At 38.7% G+C, this 23,904-nt stretch overlaps 1 protein-coding gene across 4 annotated transcripts in view; it reads right to left on the reverse strand.

Moving 5' to 3' along the window:
- Positions 1–23,904, reverse strand: part of mtcl1 (microtubule crosslinking factor 1) — an 87,509-nt gene that overhangs the window by 15,513 nt on the left and 48,092 nt on the right. For 2 of the 4 annotated variants that reach the window (XM_028021606.1, XM_028021605.1), the window contains 9 exons: positions 21,449–21,649; positions 18,478–18,639; positions 15,782–15,949; positions 12,032–12,307; positions 9,118–9,459; positions 8,043–8,122; positions 6,000–6,424; positions 4,417–4,978; positions 3,238–3,733 (listed from right to left, as the gene is read on the reverse strand). In XM_028021606.1, the coding sequence (XP_027877407.1) occupies positions 3,238–3,733; positions 4,417–4,978; positions 6,000–6,424; positions 8,043–8,122; positions 9,118–9,459; positions 12,032–12,307; positions 15,782–15,949; positions 18,478–18,639; positions 21,449–21,649 (2,712 nt within the window). Of the gene's footprint in view, positions 1–358; positions 417–3,041; positions 3,067–3,237; positions 3,734–4,416; positions 4,979–5,999; positions 6,425–8,042; positions 8,123–9,117; positions 9,460–12,031; positions 12,308–15,781; positions 15,950–18,477; positions 18,640–21,448; positions 21,650–23,904 lie in introns of all 4 variants that reach the window. The other 2 variants (XM_028021608.1, XM_028021607.1) reach the window with 2 other exon arrangements.

Raw genomic sequence — 23,904 nt, forward strand, 5'->3', positions numbered from 1 at the left:
ACATCCTAAGTGCAGAAAGTATGAATAAGTTTCATCTGAATATTAATACTGTAACAAACAGAATGGGGTTGTAGTGGAATTTGTGCAACTGATATTTAATGGACAACAACATGCAAAACCAGCAGTCGGGTCCTACAGAGATAAACAGAGCATGCATCACCACGAAGGAGCAGAACCAACACAGGCATGGCGCAACGTGTCGACCGCGCCGACGGCTTCACACGCTGCTGACCTGTGAAGCATGCATTCATGAGGAGAGGGCATGTGGAGGAGGTGAAAGGTCCGCGAGCCCGGTGAACCCACCGCCACAGGACAAGGGAGAAGAAGAAGAACAGAAGGAGGAGGAAGAGGAACTTACATCATGGAGACAAGCAGAATTAGAGTCCCCAAGGAGTTGTTAGTATGACAGTGTGGTTCTGGATCAGCGGACAGGAAAGAGGAGGGACAGAGCGAGCCGAGAGAGGAGGAAGAGGAGGAAACGGGGGAGAGGAGGGGAAGATATAGAGCAGGAAATGTTATTTTATAAAACTGAGCAACGGAAAAGAAGGATTTGCAAATTGAAAGCAGACATAGGGTGGCGAGTTGCAGCCTCCAGATCACAGAGCAGTTAAACAAACCTGGAATAAAAAGCAGCAGAAGAAACAGCTAACTTCCATGTCAGTGAGTTTTGAAAATCCTGTAGCTTCCTTCCAGTTAAGTGGATTTTTATTTATGTTTTCCAATATAAAAATCTGAAAAGTGTGGTGCGCATTTGATATTTAGCCTCTTTTACTTGGATAACTTAAAATTCATTCTGATTACTTTCAGAAGACCGGCTGAAATGATTAATTGTGATTAATCGCCAGCTAAATTGGTGATCGATTAATTGTTAACTAGAGTATACACACTCTAAAAGGTAATTTGCTGGAAGAACAACACACTCAAAGCAGCATGTAAGCCAAAAATCTGAAAAAAAAATATATATACATTTTACAACCCTTAGTCTGTAAATATGTTCCACCCAGAACTCCTCAAGTGACAGTTTTAGCTTCATCTGGTTCAAATACTGTAAAACGTCAATGTCAACTTATTTATAAATTGACCAAACATAATTGGTAAGAGTTTGTGTTTTTGCAGTGTAGTTGTGATTAGCTTCATTTATAAACTTTATTTCACAATCTTTTGGTTGAGGTGTTACCATTTTTTGGATAATTATTCCTTCTGGTTTTGGAGGGATTTTTGCTCCAACATTTTTTTTAACTTTTGGACAGTTATTATGACGTGTAACCATGGCAACAAGGTGTTGTTTTTACAACTGGGAGCATCTGATTAGCAGTTGTAATCAACTGCTAAGCGTAACAGTCATGAGACCATCATGTAGCAGCACTCTTCAGTCAGAAGCATCTTCAGTTCCGCAGCAACACTGACTGCTACTGGAGATCTATCACCATACACAACAACTCTTTAAGGATACAACATTTAATTTTTTTATAGGGTAAAGTATTTTTGCAATAAATTGATAAACATTAACAGTTTATTTTTTAAATTTTGTATATTTATTGCAGATATATTTTCTCTGAACGGCTGAAGCTCTGATTTGATCAAGCCACTCAAAGCACAACTGCTTATGCATTCTGGTTAAGGACTTAATTGGATTCAGTGATATTTGTAGGGCTGGGCAATGTGGCTCTCTTTCATATCAGATGTGATTTTTATCTATTTTTTTCTTACTTTCTTTTCTAAAAAATAAATTACAAACAGAAAATGTTTTCAAAAAGGGGTTTTATTTCACTCATCTGTTCTGAAATGTTTCAAAAGTTATAAGGATTTAATGTGACCAGCTCAGTTTTTAATTTGAAATAGATTAAGTCATATCCACAATTGTTCCAAAGTGCTGCTACTAGTAAGAATTTAATGGTAATATGTTAGAAAATGAAGTATTTCCTTATTTGCAAGACTTATAATAAAGTATGATTTCATAAGATCTGCAACATTCCTCATTTTAATTTTATGCTATTTTTATTGTTGAAGTTCTCATAAAATTTCCATTTTATTCTCCTAATATTACAGAATTATTCTTGTGATATTATGACTTTGTTGCAAGTAAAAGAAAAAATAACTGTAGTTTGCTGGGCAATATGGCTGAAAAAAATGTCCCGATATAACCATTTCGATATCGATGAATGTATATATTTATAATTATTGATACATTTTATATATATATATACTGTATATATATATCTGAAATTCAGCCAAACTGGTGGCATGATCTTTCCTGTTTTATCCACAGTTTTCACTCAAAGCTGTTGTTTTTTCATTTTTCAGCAGTTATGATGGAACTTTAAACTGCTGCTGCGTATGTTACTCACCAAGTTGTTGCTAGGTAACCACAGAATGAGCGAGTTGCTAGGTAACCAAAGAGTGAGTGAGTTAGTTAGCTGATTCCACCAATATTGCTTAGCTGGATGTGAGAGAGATTGAGCTGTTAAAATCTTTCCTCTGCCTACATCCCCCAGAATGCTGTGCGGGGAGTTCAGAGAATCCCCGCATCGGAGTTCAGAGAATATTCTATATATTGAACATTTGATCAGATGTATTATCTATTGATAATGATTATGTGTCCACTGCAATATATATTGTTACTGATTTATTGTCCAGCTCTATCTGGCCCTAATAGAATTTACCTGAGTTCAAAGTTCAAGTAAATAGAAGCTCTAAAACAAGATGGCCGCCCTGGGCATCACTCTAAATCCTAGAAACACAAGGAATTTATCTTCCAAAAGTTAAATATTAAAATATCAAATAATCAATAAAATAATAACATTGAATTATCGCCCAGCCCTAAAAGATTGATGAATAATTTCACTCTTAAGCTGTAAGTCTGTGCAATATTGACGCACAGCTCCAGTTATCAGCAAAGTGAAGCGTATTTCAGTAAAAGTCGGAGGCCAGAAGACAGACTACAAGCAGAAGGAAGATACAGAGAGAAGAAGAAACTCCCAGCATGCAGCAGAGGAGAGAGGCTCAGTGTTTCTGAGGAGAGCTAAATGTTTTAACATTACCATCGCATCAGTCAGTGTTTTCAATCTGAGAGAAAAAAAAAATCAACATTTTAGTTCATGTTGTTATCTGGACTACGACTGAAAACTTGTTTGTCTTCAAAGGGAATCCGAGGCAATGATGTCAGTGTGTCATAAAACATGGCCGCCAGATCAACTGCATGATGAAGCATTGAATCCAGGGCGTCTGTATATTTACCTCCATACATCCAGACTGTCCTCTGTCCGTCTCCGCCGTCCGGACGGCGTCCCTGCCGTGGCCGCCCTGCCCGCCCGCCTGCAGGCGCCGCTCCTCCCTGAAGCTCTGCTCCTGCAGCTTCTTGTTCAGGATACGCGCCGCATTTTCAGCCAGCGTGTATCCCGGTGGCGCGGACAGGTCCTGCCGGATGCTGACCACCTCTGGGTTCCTGTCGCCCTGCGTTTCCACGATCAGCTGCACCGGGCTGGGTGACCGTCCCCTGATGGCGCCGCCATGAGCTGGGCTGGGCTCTGCGGTGGCGGGCGGCGTCGGCCGGGAGCGGCTTGGGGATTTGTTGAACTTCTCGAAGACGACCGGCGTGTGGTCAATGATGTTGAAGAGGCTGGAGAGGCCGTCGTTGATGGTGGTGTGGACAGGGCTGTCCCGGGTGGTGGTGGAGCGCGCCCACGCCGACTCACTGTTGCCCTTCTGGGGGGTGGAGGGCATGGCGGTGGGGCTGTCATGACAACAAGAACCAGTAATTATTGCGATAAATGATAATGTAGTTATGAGACCATATTCAAATGATAGTTTGGTGAGTTCTTCCTATTTTGATCTTCTTTCAGCTTTTTTAGGGCCTCTTGTCACTTTAAATCCATATAAGCTGCTGCTGGCCACGCCGCCAAATCAACATTTACACTCGCAAGTAAAATTGGCTGCAAAAGATGTGCAATTATGCAACCGTACATCTTTAAAAAGCAGAACTGGAGCCTCCTGCACAACCAACAAGAATGTAGCAAGCGGTTTCTGGGTGGTAAGTCAACAACAAAACACTTGTCTTTTCCAGCAGCCATTGTACAGCACAGACAAAACCAGCTGACCAAATAAGCTGGAGTTGCACTTGGGTTGCTAGGAAACAGGCTAGGCTTCTGGGGTTGCTAGGTAACGGGCAGTGCCCTCTGATTTGTGACATTACATTCCAGAGGTTTTTGAAACCTCTCATCTTCCAGGAACCAAAAAACATTAATTTATTGCCATAAAGCAGCTGCGCGGTTTCTTAAAGTGCTTAGGTTGTTTTTAGAAGCAGTAGAGACCCAAATGAAAGCGAAATGTGAATTTTGAATTACAGTTCCCCTTCAATCATCAGAGTGGAGATCATCCAGCTCATTTTGATTTATCATTAATTGATTAATTGCTTACGTGGCAGCACGGCTGTTGTTTGGCGGCTCGTTCTTCCCGGACGTGGATGGCTTGCGCTGCAACTTTGGGGAGCCGTATTTGGGCGAGCAGCACGGTCGATCGAACTTGCTTTGCACCACCGGCGAGTACTGCACCTTCCTCGTGCCGCGCGACGGAGACGAGATGGGCGTGCCGCCACCTTTCGGGGTGAGGCAGCGGTGGGGGCTGCTGGTCAGGTTCCGCAGCAGGTCCGTCTGCAGGCCGACGCTGATGGTCTGGGTCGTCTGGGTTCCTCGCGTGGTGAAACCGTTGGTCTGGCAGGCGGTGTCGCGCACCGCCAGCCCCGGCGGGGATCGGATGGCATTGCGGACGGAGATGGCCACCTCCTTCATGTCGTCGCTCAGGTTTTTCTCAAGCTGCAGCTCCAGAGAGGAGGCGAAACCCACAGTGGAGCAGATGGGGGACGGACTGGGAGACGTCCGGAGTCCGCCGCCCTCCAGGAGACACGGCCACCGCGGATCGCTGAACACCTCGTCTGATCCCCCGGCCTCTCCGCCCAGCCGCTGTTTGCTACCCTTTAGTGCTGAAACAATTCATCAGATTAGTAGAGACAAATCGATTGTTGAAATAATCAGCAAATAATTTTGTAATCAATTAATTATGAGTGTGCAGGAATTAATTTATTTTGTTTAGCCAACAAGTTGTTTCTTCAGACATTTATTGGCATGTAAAGTTTGGTTACGCTGCTCTTGGCAGTTGGTGGTTACCATAGCAACCAGTAACTGACAGCTCCTCCCCCTTTTGTCTGTTGCCGTCGGTAACTGTGTATTAGAATCAGCTCTGTGTTTTCTTTAGAATTATATCTGCCAGTTCAACTAGTACTTTTTTAAAATTAACATTAAAAAGTTAATTTTGTAAAACAAGCCCATGTGTCTTGCTGAAAAGTTACTTGTAAGTCAGTTTTGTTTTATTTCAAGTGTATTAAGATATTTGTACTAGAAACTAGACAAAAATACTTGGTTACATTTTGTGCTTTTGCAGTGTCGTCCCACTAATTATAGCAATAAACTATAATATTATTATTTTGAAACGATTATCGAACGATGCAGTGCAAAAACAAAATGTTATCGAGTACTTTTGGTTTACTTTCTATTGAAAATATCTTAGTATGTTGTTGTTTGTCTTTATTTCTGTTACTCTTCCTCTGTCCAGTTTAAATATTCAACTTGTTGAACCTGTAAAAAAAACCATCTTATCTTGTCTTAGTAACTGGCGTATACAGAGGCTTCTGTTGAAAGAACAACACACTCAGAGTCGTAATTAACCTAAACTGTAAAAATATATAAATTATGAATTTAATATAAAAAACCAACCTTAATTGGCATAATTCTAATTTCACTCAGTTCAAATTCTGTTAAAAGAAAATCTCCTATTAAGTAGGGCTGAAATGATTCATCAGATTAATCATGATGAATCAATTGTTGAAATAATCTATTTCAGTAATCGATTAATCGGTGCACCCCTAGTAAAAAAATATTTTTATAATAGTTACACACATCAGAATAATTGATAACTAAAACAATCATTAGTTGCAGCCTCAATACCTTTGGAATAAAGCAGATCCGGGTCCTGGGTCGCGGTTCGGTCTGCCGCCCCCGCTCTGGTAGGACTGTGGAGGATGGGAACCCCGTAGTGCTCCACTCCGACCCCGGCCCCGGGGCCCCTGAGCGGGGACTTGTGGCAGTGCTCGGGGCTGCTCAGGGTGCTGGTGGTCAGGGTGGCACTGGTGGTCAGGAACCAGGAGGCTGGCGGAAACGGGTCGGACCCGGCCTCCCCCTCCAGAACCGACCGTGGGCCGGGGAAGCCCCAGCCCTTGTTGCTGAACTCCTCGATGTACTTGAGGTCGTCCGGAGAGAGCGGCGGCGTGACGTCGTCTCGGTCGGGGCCGCCAGGGCGTGACTTGTCGGGGAGGAATGGCGAGCTGTCCATCAGCCGCTGGAAGTCGCTCATGGAGCAAACAGACTTGGCTCTGAACATAAAACACATCAAAAGCAATAAATTAAACCATGAGCAAGTAATAAACCATCACAGTTGGGTAAGAACTAGTTAAATTTACTTAATTACATTTACATGAGTAACTAATTTGAAAAAAAATACTTTTAGTAGTATTTCTACTACTCTGTACTTTTCTGTTTTAACATTGTCTGTAATAATTTTGTAAACACCTGTGCCAGGGAAAAAAATTTGTATCATTCTTGAACTGAGGTCAGGGCCACACATGATCAGTTCAGGGGTCGCAAATGGCCCTCAGGCCACACTTTGGACACTCCTGGGCTACGGGCTATTCAGAACATGTTCATTAAATGTTTTTGGATAAAATCATTCTAAGATAATGAGATTTTAGTCTGCTCAGTTATGCCTATTTTGATCTCCTTTCATCTGTTTTAGGGCCTTTTATTGCTTTAAATTCAAATAAGTTACTTCTGGCCACACCCCCCACTCAACATTTACACTCACACAAAATGGTTGCAAAGAGATTAAACAACGGTACATCGTTGAAAAGCAGAAGCATTTTCTTAGAAATAATCCATCCATCCATCCATCCATTGTCTGTTCACCCTTGTCCCTAATGGGGTCGGGAGGGTTGCTGGTGCCCATCTCCAGCTACGTTCCAGGCGGGAGGCGGGGTACGCCCTGGACAGGTCGCCAGTCTGTCGCAGGGCAACACAAAGACATACAGGACAAACAACCATTCACACACACACTCACACCTAGGGAGAATTTAGATAGACCAATTAACCTAACAGTCATGTTTTTGGACTGTGGGAGGAAGCCGGAGTACCCGGAGAGAACCCACGCATGCACAGGGAGAACATGCAAACTCCATGCAGAAAGACCCTGGCCGGGAATCGAACCCAGGACCTTCTTGCTGCAAGGCAACAGTGCTACCAACTGCGCCACTGTGCAGCCCCCTTAGAAATAATCTCTTTTATTTATTAATTTTATTAATTATTTCCATTCATTACAATTGCTTGTTATGTTTTTGCTCTTTGAGATCTAAAGATATAAAGGGCATTATAAAAATATTTTTATTATTATTATTATGACCAAATGTTCTGGAACTCCACTTGGGTTGCTAGGTGACGAGTGGAGTTCCGCTTGGGTTGCTAGGTAACGGGCTGGGCTTCTCTAGGGTTACAAGGTGAGATTTGTGACATTACATTCCGAAAGCTTTTGAAACGGCTTGTTTTATAGACATGACAAAACATTTCATATAATCCTGAAAAACCATGAACTCATCTCCTTTCCATCCCCACTCAGGATGATAAATAATCCTAACACAACCCGTTTCATTCTTTCCTTCTTTCTTTCTTTCTTTTTTTTGTAAACCAAATGAACCCTTCGTAATATTTCAAACTTGGCTGAATTATTTATAATCATAGCAGTGTGGATCCCTGTCCTGCTTAAAAAGAAAACCCCAAATAAAAGCCACCAGGGACAAACTGTGTGTCACTTCTAGTAAAAGCAAACAGAATCAACACAAAGTGTCCCAAGGGGCCGTCGTGGAGGAAGGAGTGAGAGAAATGCAGTAAAAGCCTGGAAACGACAACCAGTCAGGCTGAATGGGGTTTGACTTTAACTCCTACCTGAGGAGACTTCCACCTTCCCTCATCTCCTCTTCTGGGTATCCAGGAGCGCCGTCACCCTCTGAAATCTCATTCAGAGCCTGAAACAACAGATGTAACTCTGTTTACACCCAGCAGGGGAGGCCAAACGTTGGCAAGAATCCCAGAGCTGAAGTTACTCTGCGGCCATATTGTATTAGAAACTTAAAACAAAATAATTATGCTGTGATTTTTTTTAATGCACTCAGTAACAATTTAAACAAGTTTTATGTTAATGAAACAAAGTGGCAGTTTTGTTGTCTTAGTAAAATGAAGACAGTTTTATAGCCTTTTGGATATTTTCTTTACTTTATTTGGTCTAGAAAAGATATTTTTCTAGCAACAAACCCTTCTTTTATTACCCAGTAACACCAAGAATTGATGTTAACTGAGCAGGAATAAAAGCTGGATTTTTGTTACTAAAAACTGGGTGGTCAAAGTGGAACTACAATTGTCACAATAATAAATTTTGCTTTGTGCCCATAGTTACTGAGATAAAGATATTGTGATTTTAATGTGACAGACACTTAATAAACTACGTTTATTAGCGCGGAAGGCTAATAAACTTAAATTATGTAAAAAAAAATTTTAAAAAAAAACAACACACTGCAACTGGAAGACATTTTAAATATCCAAAATAAAACACATTTAAAAACATTAAATAAAATGGAAACACAACTGAAATCATGAATAAAATGATTTATGTACAGAGTTATCTTCTTGAATCAAGACCTAAATGTAAAACCCAATCAATAACTTTATAAAATGTTAAAATATAAAAGAAATAAAAATATGTACTTATGTATATATGTACGTTTATGCAAAACCCAGTAAAAATTAAAATGTATAAAATTTAAATATGTTTAAAAAATGTATACATTTTTTATACAAATTACAAAAAAATAACTTATTAAATATAGAAGTATACATGCCACGTATTAATTTTAATTTCTTTTATGTATGTGGCCCACACCTTTATGAAAATCATCTTGTGAGGGATTGGGTAATACTTTTATATTACCGTACGTTAGCTTCAGTGTAAAATTGACATGCTAACCTCGTTCATGCAGGGGAACCTCTTCTCGCTCTCCAGTCGGCAGGGCGGCGGGACCTCCAGGCCACTGAGGGGGTCCAGAGACAGCGCATCCAGGAACAGGTTCTCCGTCGGGCCCTTCAGCCTCACGGCGGCCCCCTTCTCTCCCAGCAACGCCTCCGAGTCTGAGTGGGAGCGCGTGGGGGGTGCAGGCACTGGAGTGGACGAACAGGGGGACGGAGGAGCGTGAGGGGAGCGCGGGACGCTGCACGGGCTTTCCTGAGGTGAAAACACTCCTCTGTGGGCTAAGCTGCCATCTCTGATGTCGGGGCCTTCGCCTCGCCTGCTGTTCAGTTCCCTTTGCATCTGAACGATTAAAGATAAACACACACATCAAAATAACTTGTCGAAGCCTCTCTTGATTCTCCATGAAGAAAAGTTTAAAAATGGAGAAGTACTGCCAGTTTTTGCTGGAATTAACTAATGATTATTCTGATTGATTAATCTTTGATTATTCTGATGACTAATTGAATTTAAAAAAACGGTACAATCTGCATATTTTTCATTTGAGCCTTTTTTTTTACACAATATTAGAAATGCACAAAAAGACACAAATAAATAATGACATTAATTTTTAAAATAAGAAAATAAACATTTTATTGCCCAAAATGCAATAACAGTGTTCCTACAAACAAATGCTTGATCATATGTAGCAAATGATGCATCTGCAGGTAAAAAATATTTCTGACATCAACATTTGAAAATCTCAGCCCTTTCAGTTTGACTAAACATAAATACAGTGCAAGGACAACCTGCTGATCATTTTATAGATTAACCAATTAATAATTGGACAGCAGAAAGTGATTTCTAAGAGTTTTTTAAATTATTTTTTACACAGAATTTGAACCAGCTGAAGCCAAAGCTATGCCACTTGAGCATTTCTAGATAAAATATATTTACAGATAAACATATATATATAAATATATGTTTTTGTACATTTTTGACTTAATTACTGCTCTGAGTCTGTTGCTCTTTCATCAAATGGTCTTTTTTGAGTTTGTATATTCCATATTAATCAATTACTAAAGGAGTTGAGAATTATTTCAATAATCGATTAATCATGATTAATTCGATTAATCACTTCAGTGCTAAGTTTATGCAAATATTTCTCCCAGAAAAATTGCCATGTTCCAAATCTATAATTTGCTCAACTCATTAATTCAAAAGAAACAAACAAAGAATTGATTAATCAAGATTAATCCGATTAATCGTTTCAGTCCTGGTTCTTTGCGATGTGAATTTTGCAAATTAATTTTGCGATGGTGATGTATCTCCGATATATTGTGTAGCCCTACAGTGTGGCATCAGATGTGCTTTAAAATCTTTTAAACCCTCAAGATTACTTGACTTAAAATCTGGATTATTTATGATTGCATTAAAGAAATAAATTATGGCAATAATTTCAAACTTGACAGTCATGATACTCTGTTAATAATTACAAAAAATTTTATATTATTAATAATAATATGTTCTGGTTTGTCATCTTTCAGTTTGTATAAGGATACTTTTACAGTTAAAACCTTTGTTATGTGTGAAAGCTCTAATAAACATTTATTTCCCGTCATTTTTTCCACTGGCTGCCCTGTCGATTTTTATTATCTCTCTCTATGAACCACATAAAACACGGCGCTGCTTTAAATTAACACCGTGGGCTGTGGCCACATAAATACAACTATTGATGCTTTAAGTAAATAGACTCCATTTTTTTCTAATTTATTGATGTAATAAGAGTCCCTTAGTAATCTTTAGGGTTAAGAAAGAAGAGCCAGCTTATTTGAGCATCTTTAGGCTAGCTTTAGTAACACATTGCTGAATAATGTATCTGCCTTTACTGCTTCATATCTACATTCAGTGGTGCATCAGCATCTTTTTTTAGCCGTGTTAAGAGAGCTGTTTTTCTGTCCCCTGCTTTAGATGATAAAAGTCTCACAGTGCTATCATGGTAATGATGCTCGTTCTGCTGCTTTTTGCTTTGACCAGCAGCCACAAAACAAAGAGCGAAGCATCCGGTGAAACTGAGGGAAAAAGTAAATCCATTATTCAGTGACCCTCGGAAGCTGCTTTAACCACAGCAGGGATGATATTCAATCTGAGAGCTTTGTCTTTGCTTCTCCTCTCAGATTAATTTGTGATCAGCTGAGACAAAGTCAAAGACTTCAAGATTTGATTTGGTTTCATCTGTAAGGCTTGAAAATGTTTCTATATTTCATCATCTTCATTTTAAAAATCTATATTTAGTACTGGATGGATGGATGGATGGATGGATGGATGGATGGATGGATGGATGGATGGATGGATAGATGGATGGTCGGATGGATGGATGGATGGATGGATGGATTGATTCATGGATTGATTCATGGATTCATGAAAGGATGGATGGATGGATAAACAAATTGATAAACGGATGTATGGATGGATGGTTAATGGATGGATGGATAAACGGATGTATGGATGGATGGACAAACGGATGGATGGATGGATAAACAGATGGATGGATGAATGGATGGATGGATAAACAGATGGATGGATAAACGGATGGATGGATAAACAGATGGATGGATGGATGGATAAACAGATGTATGGATAAATGGATGGATGGATAAACGGATGGATGGATGGATGGATGGATGGATGGATGGATGGATGCTGAGTTAATGTGTTTAGATCTTTAACCATCTGTATGTCTGAATGAAACCCGTTGCCATGGCGACGGGACAGTAACGAGGATCTTCCTGCTGCCGTTCAGTGAACTGAACTTACTGAACCAGCTGAGCTGCATCTTCTACAGTAACATCCAGAGTTCTCTCTTAAATTCTGGATGTTTCTCTCACTTGGTTAGACTTTGGTCAAGAACTGGGTCAGTCCCAGCGACTCTCACCCGGTCCATCTTCCGGCGGAGTTCCCTCATGCTGCCGTCCCACTCCTGGCGCTCCCGGTCGTAGCGCTCCTGGAGCTCCGCCCTCTCGCGGCTCCACCTCTTCTCTCCGTGCTGCAGCCTCCAGCGCAGGTCCAGAGACTCGCTGTGGCTCTGGGCCAGCAGGCGCCGGTGCTCCTCGCGCTCCTGGGTCAGGGCCCACTCCGCCTCTCCTCCAGGCGGCTCCTCTTCGCCTCCCTGAGCTTCACCTCGCACCTTTTCACCTGCCTCCTCCTCCAGCTGCTCAGACCAAACACACAGACAACTGGGGTAGATTTTAAGAAATATGACACCTGAGACAGGAAGATGTGTGGCTAAAGAACAGAGAATGTTGTTTTTGTCATCAGAGTGAAGACTAAAACTAGGACTGAAATGATTAATAGTGGTTAATCGATAACTTAAATAATCGTCAAACAATTTAGTAGTCCATTAATCATTAACTGACTCAAAAAAGGCCATTTTCTTGAAACAACAACATATTCTGAGCTGGAATTAAGCCAAAGCTATGCTATAACTTATATAATCATTTTAGCTTCATCTAATTCCAATTCTGTAAAAAAACAACAAACATACAAAAATAAATCCCCTTTTAAGTAGGACTGAATCGATTAATCAGATTAGTCATGATTAATTGATAATTTAAATAATTGCCAACTAATTTTGTAATCAATCAAACCTCACATGGCATGGCTTTAGCTCCATCTGGTTTAGATTCTGTACAAAAACACCTCCTTTAAAAAGGACTAAATCAATTAATTGGATTATTCGTGATTAATCGATTAATGAAATAATCATCAACTAATTTAGTAATTGATCAATCGCTAACTGATTCAAAAAGGACCATTTTGCTGAAGGAACAACATACTTAGAGCCGTAATTAAGCCAAAACTGTACAAAATAATACATTTAGCATCTAAAATAAAAAAAACTTTTTGTGTGTAAATATGTTCAATTTCAAATGGAACATCTGGTTCAGATTCTGTAAAAAAATAATCTAATTTTAACTCTGACTGAATAGATTAATTGGACTAATTGGATTAATCATGGTTAACTGATTATTGAAATATTCAACCAGTAATTGATTAATCAGTAATTGGAGAATACAGACTCAAAAAAGGGAATTTGCTGAAAGAACAACATACAACATATTCAGAGCATATGACTTAATTTGTCATTAAGTAAAAACCGTTTTAAAAAACACATACAGTTCGCATTAAAGATAAAGAAAAGAATGTGGTGTGTTGTTGAATTTTCTGCAATAGAAATATTTATTTTCTAATTTCTAAAAGGGATTGAATTGTTTATTTACATACTTTAAAGCATTTAAATACTATATGAAATAAGTTTACATGGTTAAATGAAATGTGCAGAATGTGCCAATTTATTTATTTATTCAATTAATCGTCAGAATAACAAGTCGTGGTTGCTTTGAAGCAATCCAATTGGCTGACAGGTTTTAGCTTCGTGCCACACTGCCCCCTATGGGTGTGGCATGTTTAAAACCACTCTCAGATGGAGCTAAAGATTTGTATGGATTAATGTGGATGAAAAGATTTATGAAACCGATCTCGTGTACAATAGTATTTTTTAAACGATGTGGCGGATATTTTTGTTTTTATAAATATATTTATACATGTGGACAAGGCCTGTGAACTGTTCCAACATGTGATGAAAGTCATGTTTGCTTTTTATTATTTTCTTTCTGCTTTTGTTCATGCTAAAAACTGGTCTTAATCTGTTCCAGTGGGAAAAAAATGCACCACAGGTTTTAGATGAAAACAACCAACATACTGTCTGTTGGGTTGTGACTGGGCACCTCGGTTCATTTCAGACAAAACGCAAAAGCTGTTCTCCTGACTTTGTTCTATAATCCCTCTTCTCCTGAGAAAGAGACATGCTGAATGAAGGACTCAAAGGTCCTGCAGAAATCTTCAAAGCTGCAGAACAAAAAAAAAGGGTGCAACTTCTAGTTTTTTTGTGATCTTCAGAGAGGCTTTGATCCACCAGCAGAACGGTACAAACCAGAACGAAGTGTTTCAGCGATGTGAGGAGCGTCTCAAGGCCGCTTGCATAACTTTCACAACTGTTTGCCCTGCTTATATTGCAGCTATAAAACTCTGTGAGGCTTTTCAAACAAGCCATAGGTCAAACTGGACCTTATGTTCACATCTAAACATACAGGTGAGGGGCGATTTTCATTTCCCCTCCGCTCTGCTGAGCTGCGTAATCATGATGGGTAAAAAGAACATTTCAAACAGCTTAATCAGAACGAAGCAGCCCGGAGCGAGCGAGCCGACATTATCAGATGAAACTAAGCACATTAGTTCTCAGTGCAGCCCTCAGCAACCTCTGCACTGTGGGGGGATTGAACCGTGTAAGAGCCGTGCGGATTAGAAGTGCGAGAGTTAAAAAGATAATCTTCTTCCAATAGCTCAAACTTCCTAATTGGTTCCAAAAGCTGCATTTTCCCGTTTTTTAATCAGATAAAGCTTAGAAGAGACTCCATTCTGACACGGTGAGCTTCAGATTGGATCTCCGAACGCTTTGGTCCAACGGAGAACATGTCCTCCAACTGACTGCAACTCTGCAACTCTACAGGAGGTTGAGTTGCCGGATCGATTTAACGTGGGTTCAGTCCTTTCTGGGCTTTTCTTTCCCAACCAATTACGCAAAATTCACATTTTGAATGGTTTTTCTACTTCTACTTGGGTCTCAACTGCTTTTAAAAATAATCCAAGTGCTTAAAAACAGCTTGCCATTTAAAAAATACCTCCAGAATGTAACGTCATAAATCATCAAGGTGGTTACCTAGCAACCCCAGAGAAGCCAAGCCCGTTACCTAGCAACCAGAGACAAACTCCAGGACGTTCGGTTAGCATATTTAAAACAAATAAGGAAATAAACATTTATCGCCTAAAGCGCATTAACAGCTTTTCTTTAGAGTACGCTTGATCATTGGTTTTGGATTAACCAGTTAATAACTCGACAGCAAAAGATTTATTTTAATTTTTTGACAGAATGTGCATTGGGTGTAGGCCTATCACAACAAACAATAAATCAATTAATCGCAAGATAAATTAATACAAGCTCATTACTTTACATTTGCATAATTTATCATTTCTCTCTCTTCCTACAAAAACTGGTCTTCATTCTGATGCATTGGTCTCAGCTAGTCCTTTTCTAAGGACAACTTTGTTTATGATTTATAAATTTAAAAGACTTTATAACTAATTTTATCTGCTGTTTCTATTGTTTTGTTTATTGATTTTGGATACTTAAAATGTCTTCCAGTTCCAGTGACAAATATTCATTAGAATTTAAAGTCTATTGATCTTTGCAAATGTGCACCATTACATTACTTGAAATTGGTCTCAAAACAACAATATTATCATTTATAAATGAAACTATTTTTTTTATAGTTGGGTGAAGCTAAAATTAGCACTTGAGAAGCAGTGGGTAGAACATATCAAGGTTTTTTTTTTAATCTTAAATGTAAAATGTCCTCAGCAACAACATTTAAATCAAAATTAGGTTTATTTTTAATCATTTCAATGCAGCCTAGAATGGCTAACGCACGCAGCGTGTTCAGATTTGGCCGTCACGCCTAGAAGAGGCAACATGTTTCCTGTCCTCTAACTGTTTACTGAAAGAACAGCTTTTTTCCACCAGATTGTTGTGCTCCTTTAAAGGTGGGCGGTGAGACGCCATCTGTACCTGGGCGGCCTGGCACTTCATCTCCGTCCACTTGACCTCCCAGGCGGCCTTGTCGTTGGCGTACGCTTGCTGCAGTTGGCACCGCCTCATCTGCTCCTCCCTTAGCTCGTCTCGAAACTCCTCCAGGAGCGATCGCAGGGCCTGCAGCACTCGCCTGTTCTCACCAAACTGCAAACAGACAACCAACACTTTAATTATTTTAAAAATAAAACAGCAACATTGCACACAGGAAGTTTGCATAAATATTTAGACACAGAAGGGAACAAAATAATGCCAGAAATCCTTTGAAATCTCAGAGTTGCACTGTAATAAAAGCTGAAATATGATTTATTAGCCTTGCATGAGAACTGAGCAGCTTGGATCAGTGGTGGGTTTTGCTTGTGGTGGTCCTCCAGTGGAGAGTACTCAGTACCTGGGAAACCAGTTATCACCTGGAGGTGTCACTACAGGCCTGGTGGCTCTGTCAGCCTTTTCAGAAAAATTTTAAATGAGCTCAGGTGCAGGAATGCCTGAAGCTGCCATGAAAGTTCATGACCAATAATAAAGCGAAGGCTAAACTTAAATCCCTGGTGGTTTGTATTTTCCAGGCACATAAAGCCATTTTATAGCACAATCAAGTAACTATGTTACTTTCAGTTGTTATAAAATACATCAAACTTGAGTTAAAAGAAATCTGACCCCTTGAAATTAGGCCTCTGTCTCCTTAAGAAGCTCCTGCTCTTTTTGGCACTCTGCCTTCAGCATGTCATCACAACAATGCTCCTCCATTAAGCTGTTTAAAACCTTCCTTAGGATTGTTGGACTGAGAATCAGCTCATATAATGAGGTCAGCAGATCTGCAGTTCCACCAGGTGTTTGCTAATTGCTGCTGCCACTAGTCTGGAGGAGCAGACTGGGGGAATCAAAGGGGATTGGCTGCTTCAAACAGCAAGTCAAGACAACTTCTTTCAAGTGAATGAAAATGAATGGCACTCCTGGATTGACAGCTTTCCAAACTCCAACTAATAGCACATCAACTAGCATTGCACCTGGGTATTTCAGCTTCGCAAGCCACATTTTATTCCAAACACTTCATAAATGCTCTACAAAAAATCTGTGAATAGTAATTTTCTGCAAATAACTGAGTAACGTCGCACAGAAAAATCTGTGAATGTACTACCGTTGGTACAACATACTACAGCTTGCACACACTATAGTTACTCAACAGAACATTGTACGGATAAAATGGAAAACTACCCACAGGACCATGAAGTGAGATCTCAGGAAAAATCCTCTTCATGATGCGAAGAGGAAAAAAATCAAAAGCTTCTACAAAGTTAAGCACTTCAGGGTGATTAATAATGCATCTAGACTCCCTACATGTACAGGTTTTACGTTACAGATAGGTAAAGTGGGCGACTGGGAACTAAAAGCAGATCTCTAAGAAAGCTGAAAAAAAAATCCTGAAAACATGTCAGCTTCTTTAAACATCAAATTTAACCGAGACGCCAGGATTTGATTTTGGTCTCAATAAGCAGAAAACTGGGTTTATCCAACATATCTGGTGCTACTGGGTCAGAATCTGCTTACTGCAATGGTTCTCTGTAATCAGAAGCATCCGAATATTTTTTACATAGAAATGGAGAATAAAGTACAAGTGAAGGGCGCAAAACGCATTGATTCACCAATTTGAGAACAAGTTAAATTTTCAGGATTAAGTGCAGCCATGTTTCTAAATTGGCTTAATCCAACCCAATTTCATGACAGTTTGTGTTTTATTTAATCTGAGCTGAATATCTCATTTAAATATTTGTGACTTTAACACAGAATGAACTCTGCAGTTAAGCTTTTTTTAATTTGCAGCAACAAAACATGGGTTTGTGATCTTTAGGGTATTTTGACAACACAGCCTAAATTTGGTTCAATTTGGGACAAAGTTGTAACATTTGTTACATTTACAGCTGGTCTGGTTCTCTTTCGCACTAAACTGAGTCAAACCAAAAACTTTGAAAAATCTGTTGCCCACATGTCCATTTTAGCTTGCAGCTATAAGCTACGTTAGCTAAGCTAACTTTGCTAGTTCGGCAGTGACTAATATTTATCTTAATGTTACACAGAGGTGGGTAGAGTACTCAAAAACTGTAATCGAGTAATATGGACTATGTAGTTTTATTGTTTATAAGTTAGATAGGAGTTGAAAGTAGTTCTAAGCTTGTAGCTTGTTTATTGTTGTCATAGCAACTGCCTGCAAAGATGGCTGTCAGTTACAAAGTTTTAACTTTATCTCAAAAGTAGATCCCTCAGTTATATTTATTACTTTTATTTTTCTTTTGCTGGAGCAGACCCTTTATTATTCGTATTTGAATGTATTTTTGACTCTTTGTTAAGGAAATAATATAGACGAAAAGTTATACATTATTTTAACTGACCAATTTATGTATGTATTTATTGAACTTCTGTTTAATGATTTATTCATTCTACTTTGAAGGTTGCAAGACCTTAACTCCAACACTGTCAATGTGGTTTTTCTTTATTTTTATTATAATATTGTGATATTTGTCACTGTATTAAAGATTCCAAAGGTATGTTAATGTTATTTGTTAGAAATAAAGTAAAAAAAAGTTCACAGATGTGTGACGTCCCATGGGAACTATGTATATATATTTAATGTCCAGTGATTTAAAACGTGAGCGTTGTGGCTGTAAGCGGGTCGGTACCTGTCTCTGGTGCTGCAGGTGCTGGTCAGGGGACAGCAGAGAGACGGCGGGTCCAGTTTCAGGGACGTCCTCCGGCGTTTGTGCTAAACACGGTCTGTCATCTCGTTCTGCCTCCCCCTCCGCCGTCACTCCCATCTCTGGGAAACCCTCCAGCTTCTCCAACTGGAACAGATGAGCGAGTCAGGAACAGCCGTGCTCTGATTCATGCGCTCCGTTCTGTTTTCATAGCAACACTTCCTGCCACAGATTGGCAGCTTTTCCGAACATTTACAGTGACGAAGAAGACAGGCAACCATTGTTGAGTCTGGAGGAAAACACACATGATTCATATTCTGGACATTTACACACAAGTAGACTTAGGTGGAGTAAATCTGGCAGGAATTAAACTGAGAAGGAAAGCAATACTTTCTGAAACTGTACAGTGATTATTATGCATTTCAGATAAAAAAAATAAAACTCAAACTACTTCAGGCCACTCTCTACATGGCAGTTATGGCTTGTTGAAGCTTATAAAGGGTATCTGTAGGTTTCAGAAAGTCAAATTTAAGACATAGACATGAACTGCAAAAACACAAAATCTTACCAAGTAATTTTGGTCTAGTTTCTAGTGCAGATGTCTTAGTACTCTTGAAATAAAACATAATTAACAAGTAATTTTTCAATAAGATATAGGAGCTTGCTGTTTTAAACCAATAACTCCTTAATATTGAATAAATAAAAGTACTAGCTCCATTGGTAGATTATGTCACTTTTAACAAGACAATTTTCCCATGTTATAAGTGAAGCAAAAAGCCAGATAGATTAAAAAGAAAAAAAACCTTGTTGATAAAAGACAAACACTTTGTGTTGTACCTAACTTTTTCCATTTTAAGAAGATTTTCATTTGCTAAAGGCGACCTATTATGGAAAATTCAATTTTTTTTCATATTTTTAACATTTCTATTTGGGTCTCTACTGCTTCTAAAAACAACCAAAGTGAATAAAAGAAAAACAATAAACATCCAGCCTTTTAAGTATCTGAAAAATAAGCTGATTCAAAAACCTCCAGCTTGTTGAGTCTTAATCGACAGGCACTCCCTTGTTACCTAGCAACCCCAGCAAACACCACCCTGTTACCTAGCAACCCCAGCAAACCCCACCCTGTTACCTAGCAACCCAAGCTGATCTCCAGCTCGTGTGATCAGCTGGTTTTACTGCTGTATAACGGCTGCTGGAAAAGACAAGTGTTTTATTGTTGAGTTACCATCCAGAAACTACTTGCTGCATTCTTGTTGGTTGTGCAGGAGGTTCTACTTCTGCTTTTCAAAGATGTGCGTCTATATAATTGCGCACCTGTTAGCAGCCATTTTCACGTGTGAGTGTGAACATTGACGTGGATCGTAGCCAGCAGCAGCTTATTTGGATTTAAAGTAACAAGATGCCCTAAAACAGCTCAAGATAGGCAAAACTAAAGTTTCATTATCTAAAACTGATTTTGTCCAAACAAAATGTAATGAATATGTTTTGTTTTACCTATAAACCTACCCTAATCTGTTCAAGGAAACATAGTAAGTCACCTTTAATTAAAATCTCACTCTAAACTTCTTCTGCTGCAAGTGGTCCAAATTTTTACCTTTACAAACATTGAATCACGTATGTACACACACACATACGTTCCTGAAGATCATTAAATCAATGCTGCAGCTTTAACTACAGCACTCAGTTTTCTATCAACAGAGATTTAAACAGCAAAGGCCAAACTTTGCTCAAGGATGTGATCTCCAGGAAATCCTCTGAACTAAAAGCAAAACAAAACAAGAATCTCACAGACTGCGGCTCCAATCAACCAGAAACCCAGGAGGATAACGAGCAGAAGTGGAACATCGACTGCAGAATCGACGAGTCAAACAGTAAACGGAGAGACTCAATCAAGCCTGGCAGCTACTCGGCTGTCAGACCTGCAGGTACACGAGTCCCAGTGGAGACAAGATATCTCCACCATTGGAAACGACTCAGGATCAGATGCTCGTTTTTTCATCGTCTTTACTGCTTTGGTTTTAATAGCCGGCAATCTGATAGACTTTAGAAATAATCTGCACTGAAATCAAGAAACACGTCCTAAAGTAACAAAAACAACACGTAGAATCCAAGCACTTTTCAAGCATTTCCATGTCCCACTTTGGAGTGAAAAACAATACAAATGAACTAAAAATACAGTTTCACTATTATATGATTTCATTAATGTCTGTTATTAATATTTCATGATGGAATTTTACATTCTACTGCAAGGAGAAAACTTTTGAGACAAACACCCTTTAAATCTGACTGGTCTGAGAACAAAACAGAAATTTAACAAAAAAATCCCCCAATTTCAATAACGTTATTTAATGTATAAAATATTAGAATTAATTAATAAATTAATATTTATTTAAATTATGAAGATCAATAAGTAATTGAGAAATTAGGAATAATAAATATTAATTACACTGAAATAATCCAAGCAAATGGTGTCGAGGTAAATTACCTTCCTGCTCAAATTAAATGCATAAACACAATTTACAAAGAAAATTAGGAAAGAAAATCTTTTAAAAATTACTGATATTTAGCAAATAAAAGTAATTTTGGTAATTAAACTGATCTAAAAATAAAAGTTAAATCTGATTAACTTAAGACAGAGACACAAAAATGTGTCAGTGTCTTTTTATAAAGTGTATGAAAATATCTGGTTTCAGTTGTAAATTATGTTTTCCAAATTTAGCCTTTTAATCAAGGGCTGGATTGCACTTTATTACCAAACTGCACAGTTTGAATATCAAGAACTTTCAAGAACTATATACAAAAATCAAGCACTTTCCAAACCTTGAAAACACCTAATTCAAGCACCCTGAAATTCACTCAGTTGATTGATCATTAAAGTAAATGGTTTGAGACTTGCAGCAGACAGATAATCGTCTTTGTTTGTATTTTTGGGAACAGAAGCTGCGTGGCTCACGTCGGGAGCGGCGGTCTCGTCTCCAGGGTCGCCCTTGCAGCCGAGCCTCCAGTGCAGCAGGATTCCCCTGAGCTTCATGTAGAAGATGATGGTGTTGCGTCTGAACAGGCGCACCTCCTGCTGCAGCAGCGCTCGCTCCTGAGCCCAGGGTGCCTCGTGGCTCTGGAGGCCCTGAAGCTCCAGGCCTTCACGCTGCTCCTCCTGCCACAGAAAACCATGCTGATTTATACAGATTATTAAGCTTTTATTAAATCATAAACCAGCAGAAAATATATACATTCATAAATATCTGAGGCATATATCAGACATGTATCATAAATCTTGACATTTTAAATCACTTCAAGCTTCTCTTTGTTGACGAACTGTATGAAGATGGTGATTTAATTTTTCAGTAATTCTTAGCAAGCTAGAAATGTTTAGTTAACTTCTGATGCTCTCCATTGCACACTGTGTTGATGCTTTCATTTTGAGAAAAAGGAGTATCACATGAATACATTAGATGGAGATACAGTATGTTACTACACTAAAATCTCTGGAAAAAGCAGGAGTGTTTCTGAGTTTGAAAAGTCAAACCTTTTCTAGAAAAAAAAAAGAAGAATTTTTTTTAGATTAATTGTAGAAGTTTATAGCAAAGTTAAGAACATTTCTGAGTTTGAAAAATAACAAAAATTGCTAGAAAAAACTTGTACATTTTGAGAGAAATCGCAGAAATTTTCTAGACAAAAAATCAGTAATTTCTGAGTTTCAAAAGTGTAAATCTTTTCCTTCTCCACTGTTTGTTAAAATTATGCTTAAATCTTAAATGAGGAGACAAGTAATCTCAAATCAATGTTGCATATCTGTCTGAGTTACATTATGGACCCTTTGTATGTTGTTACATCTGGAAAACACTGGAGGGCAGAGAGACGATTCTTTTACATGCCGTCCGTAGCCGCGCTGCTACGATAGAACCGCCCCGTTAATTAGACGAAACCTGGAGATGTTGGTATTATTAATTTAGTGCTATGGTTTCACAACAAATGGGAAAATCGCACAGAAAAACTGTTGAAGAATAACTCAAAACCACTTTTTCCTCGCTCTCTGTGTCGGCTACGTTACACACAGACTTGTTTCCATAGCAACTGACAAAAACTTATGTTTCAGGATTCAACACCAAAAAACACTCACACATTTCCCTCACAAAGGTCAGAACATTCAGTTTGTTATAGCAGCAGTTTTTTAGGCTTGATGTTTATTTTGTGATTATTAGTAAGGGATCATTGTGGGAGATTAGCTACCGCTGCTATTAACTAATCCAACACAGCGGTGGTTGATTAGCTAGTTCAAACTCCTGCTCTACAGATGATCGGTCAGAGTTGGTGTGTATTTTGCCTTTTTTATTTTTTAACTGAACCAGAACACATCAAATACTGCATCACATCCACATGTTACGGTTTTCAAAGTCAAGCCAGCATAACTAAACTACTTCCCTCTCCCTCGCTAAGTTTTTCTTAATTAAAGTATTTCCTGATCTTGTTATCTAGTCGTCATAGTGTTAGCTATTAGTAGCAAAGCAATGCATCCTTTTTTTCTTTTATCAGTCGTACATTTAATATTTAGCACGTTTACTGATAACTTAATAGATAAAACCAATCCATTAGCATCCATCTCTGTTTTTTTATCTCTCTGAACTAGTACTTTTTGGATAAGTCAAAAAAAAGAATCAGAAATATCACAATTTTGTGATGCAACACTAAAGTAATACTTTGAAAGTACCAATACTGAAACTCATGCTATGCTATGCAGATGCTCTGTCTGTGCCAAGGAAGATTAACTCACTGCAGCTAGTTAAAGTGGCTGGAACTGGCATGGAAATTCAACTTAACTTCTGACTCATTCAGCTAAAAATAATGTATTAATTATTTTTTGGGAAGTCACTGTTTATTGAGCAATGAACTTTCAAAAACTTTCATTCGAAAATGACAAAAAACAAAAACAAATTCAAGACAAAGGTCGAGTTTTTGATTTAGGAACAGGTATCAGTAGGTAGTAGGTGCAATTTATTTTGCTTTTCCTTCACCAGAAAGATATCATTAAGTTGCAACATGCTTTTTAAAGTTGTTCATACTTTATTACATCATGTATTGTTCCAGGTATGGCAACTAAAATTGTGATTAGAATATAAATACATATACCTATCTGCATTTGATTCTTCAACTAAGCACTAATAGCCTCAATTTATGGGTTTCTACGGCTATTCCAAATGTCATTTAAATATTAAAAAATATTAAGACCACTACACCACCATACAAACCCATCCAAACTAAATTCAAAAGCCTTTACTGGCTCAGTAAAACAGTAAGTATCGTAGAAAAAAGCAGTTTTACCAAATTTAATAATTCATTCCTCTCCTGCACATTAAAGTGTTTGTTATTATTTACGTGCAAAAAGCTCAACCTGCACAAAGTGGAACAAAG

Source organism: Xiphophorus couchianus, chromosome 6 (assembly GCF_001444195.1).
Source record: "Xiphophorus couchianus chromosome 6, X_couchianus-1.0, whole genome shotgun sequence".
Taxonomy (NCBI): domain Eukaryota; kingdom Metazoa; phylum Chordata; class Actinopteri; order Cyprinodontiformes; family Poeciliidae; genus Xiphophorus; species Xiphophorus couchianus.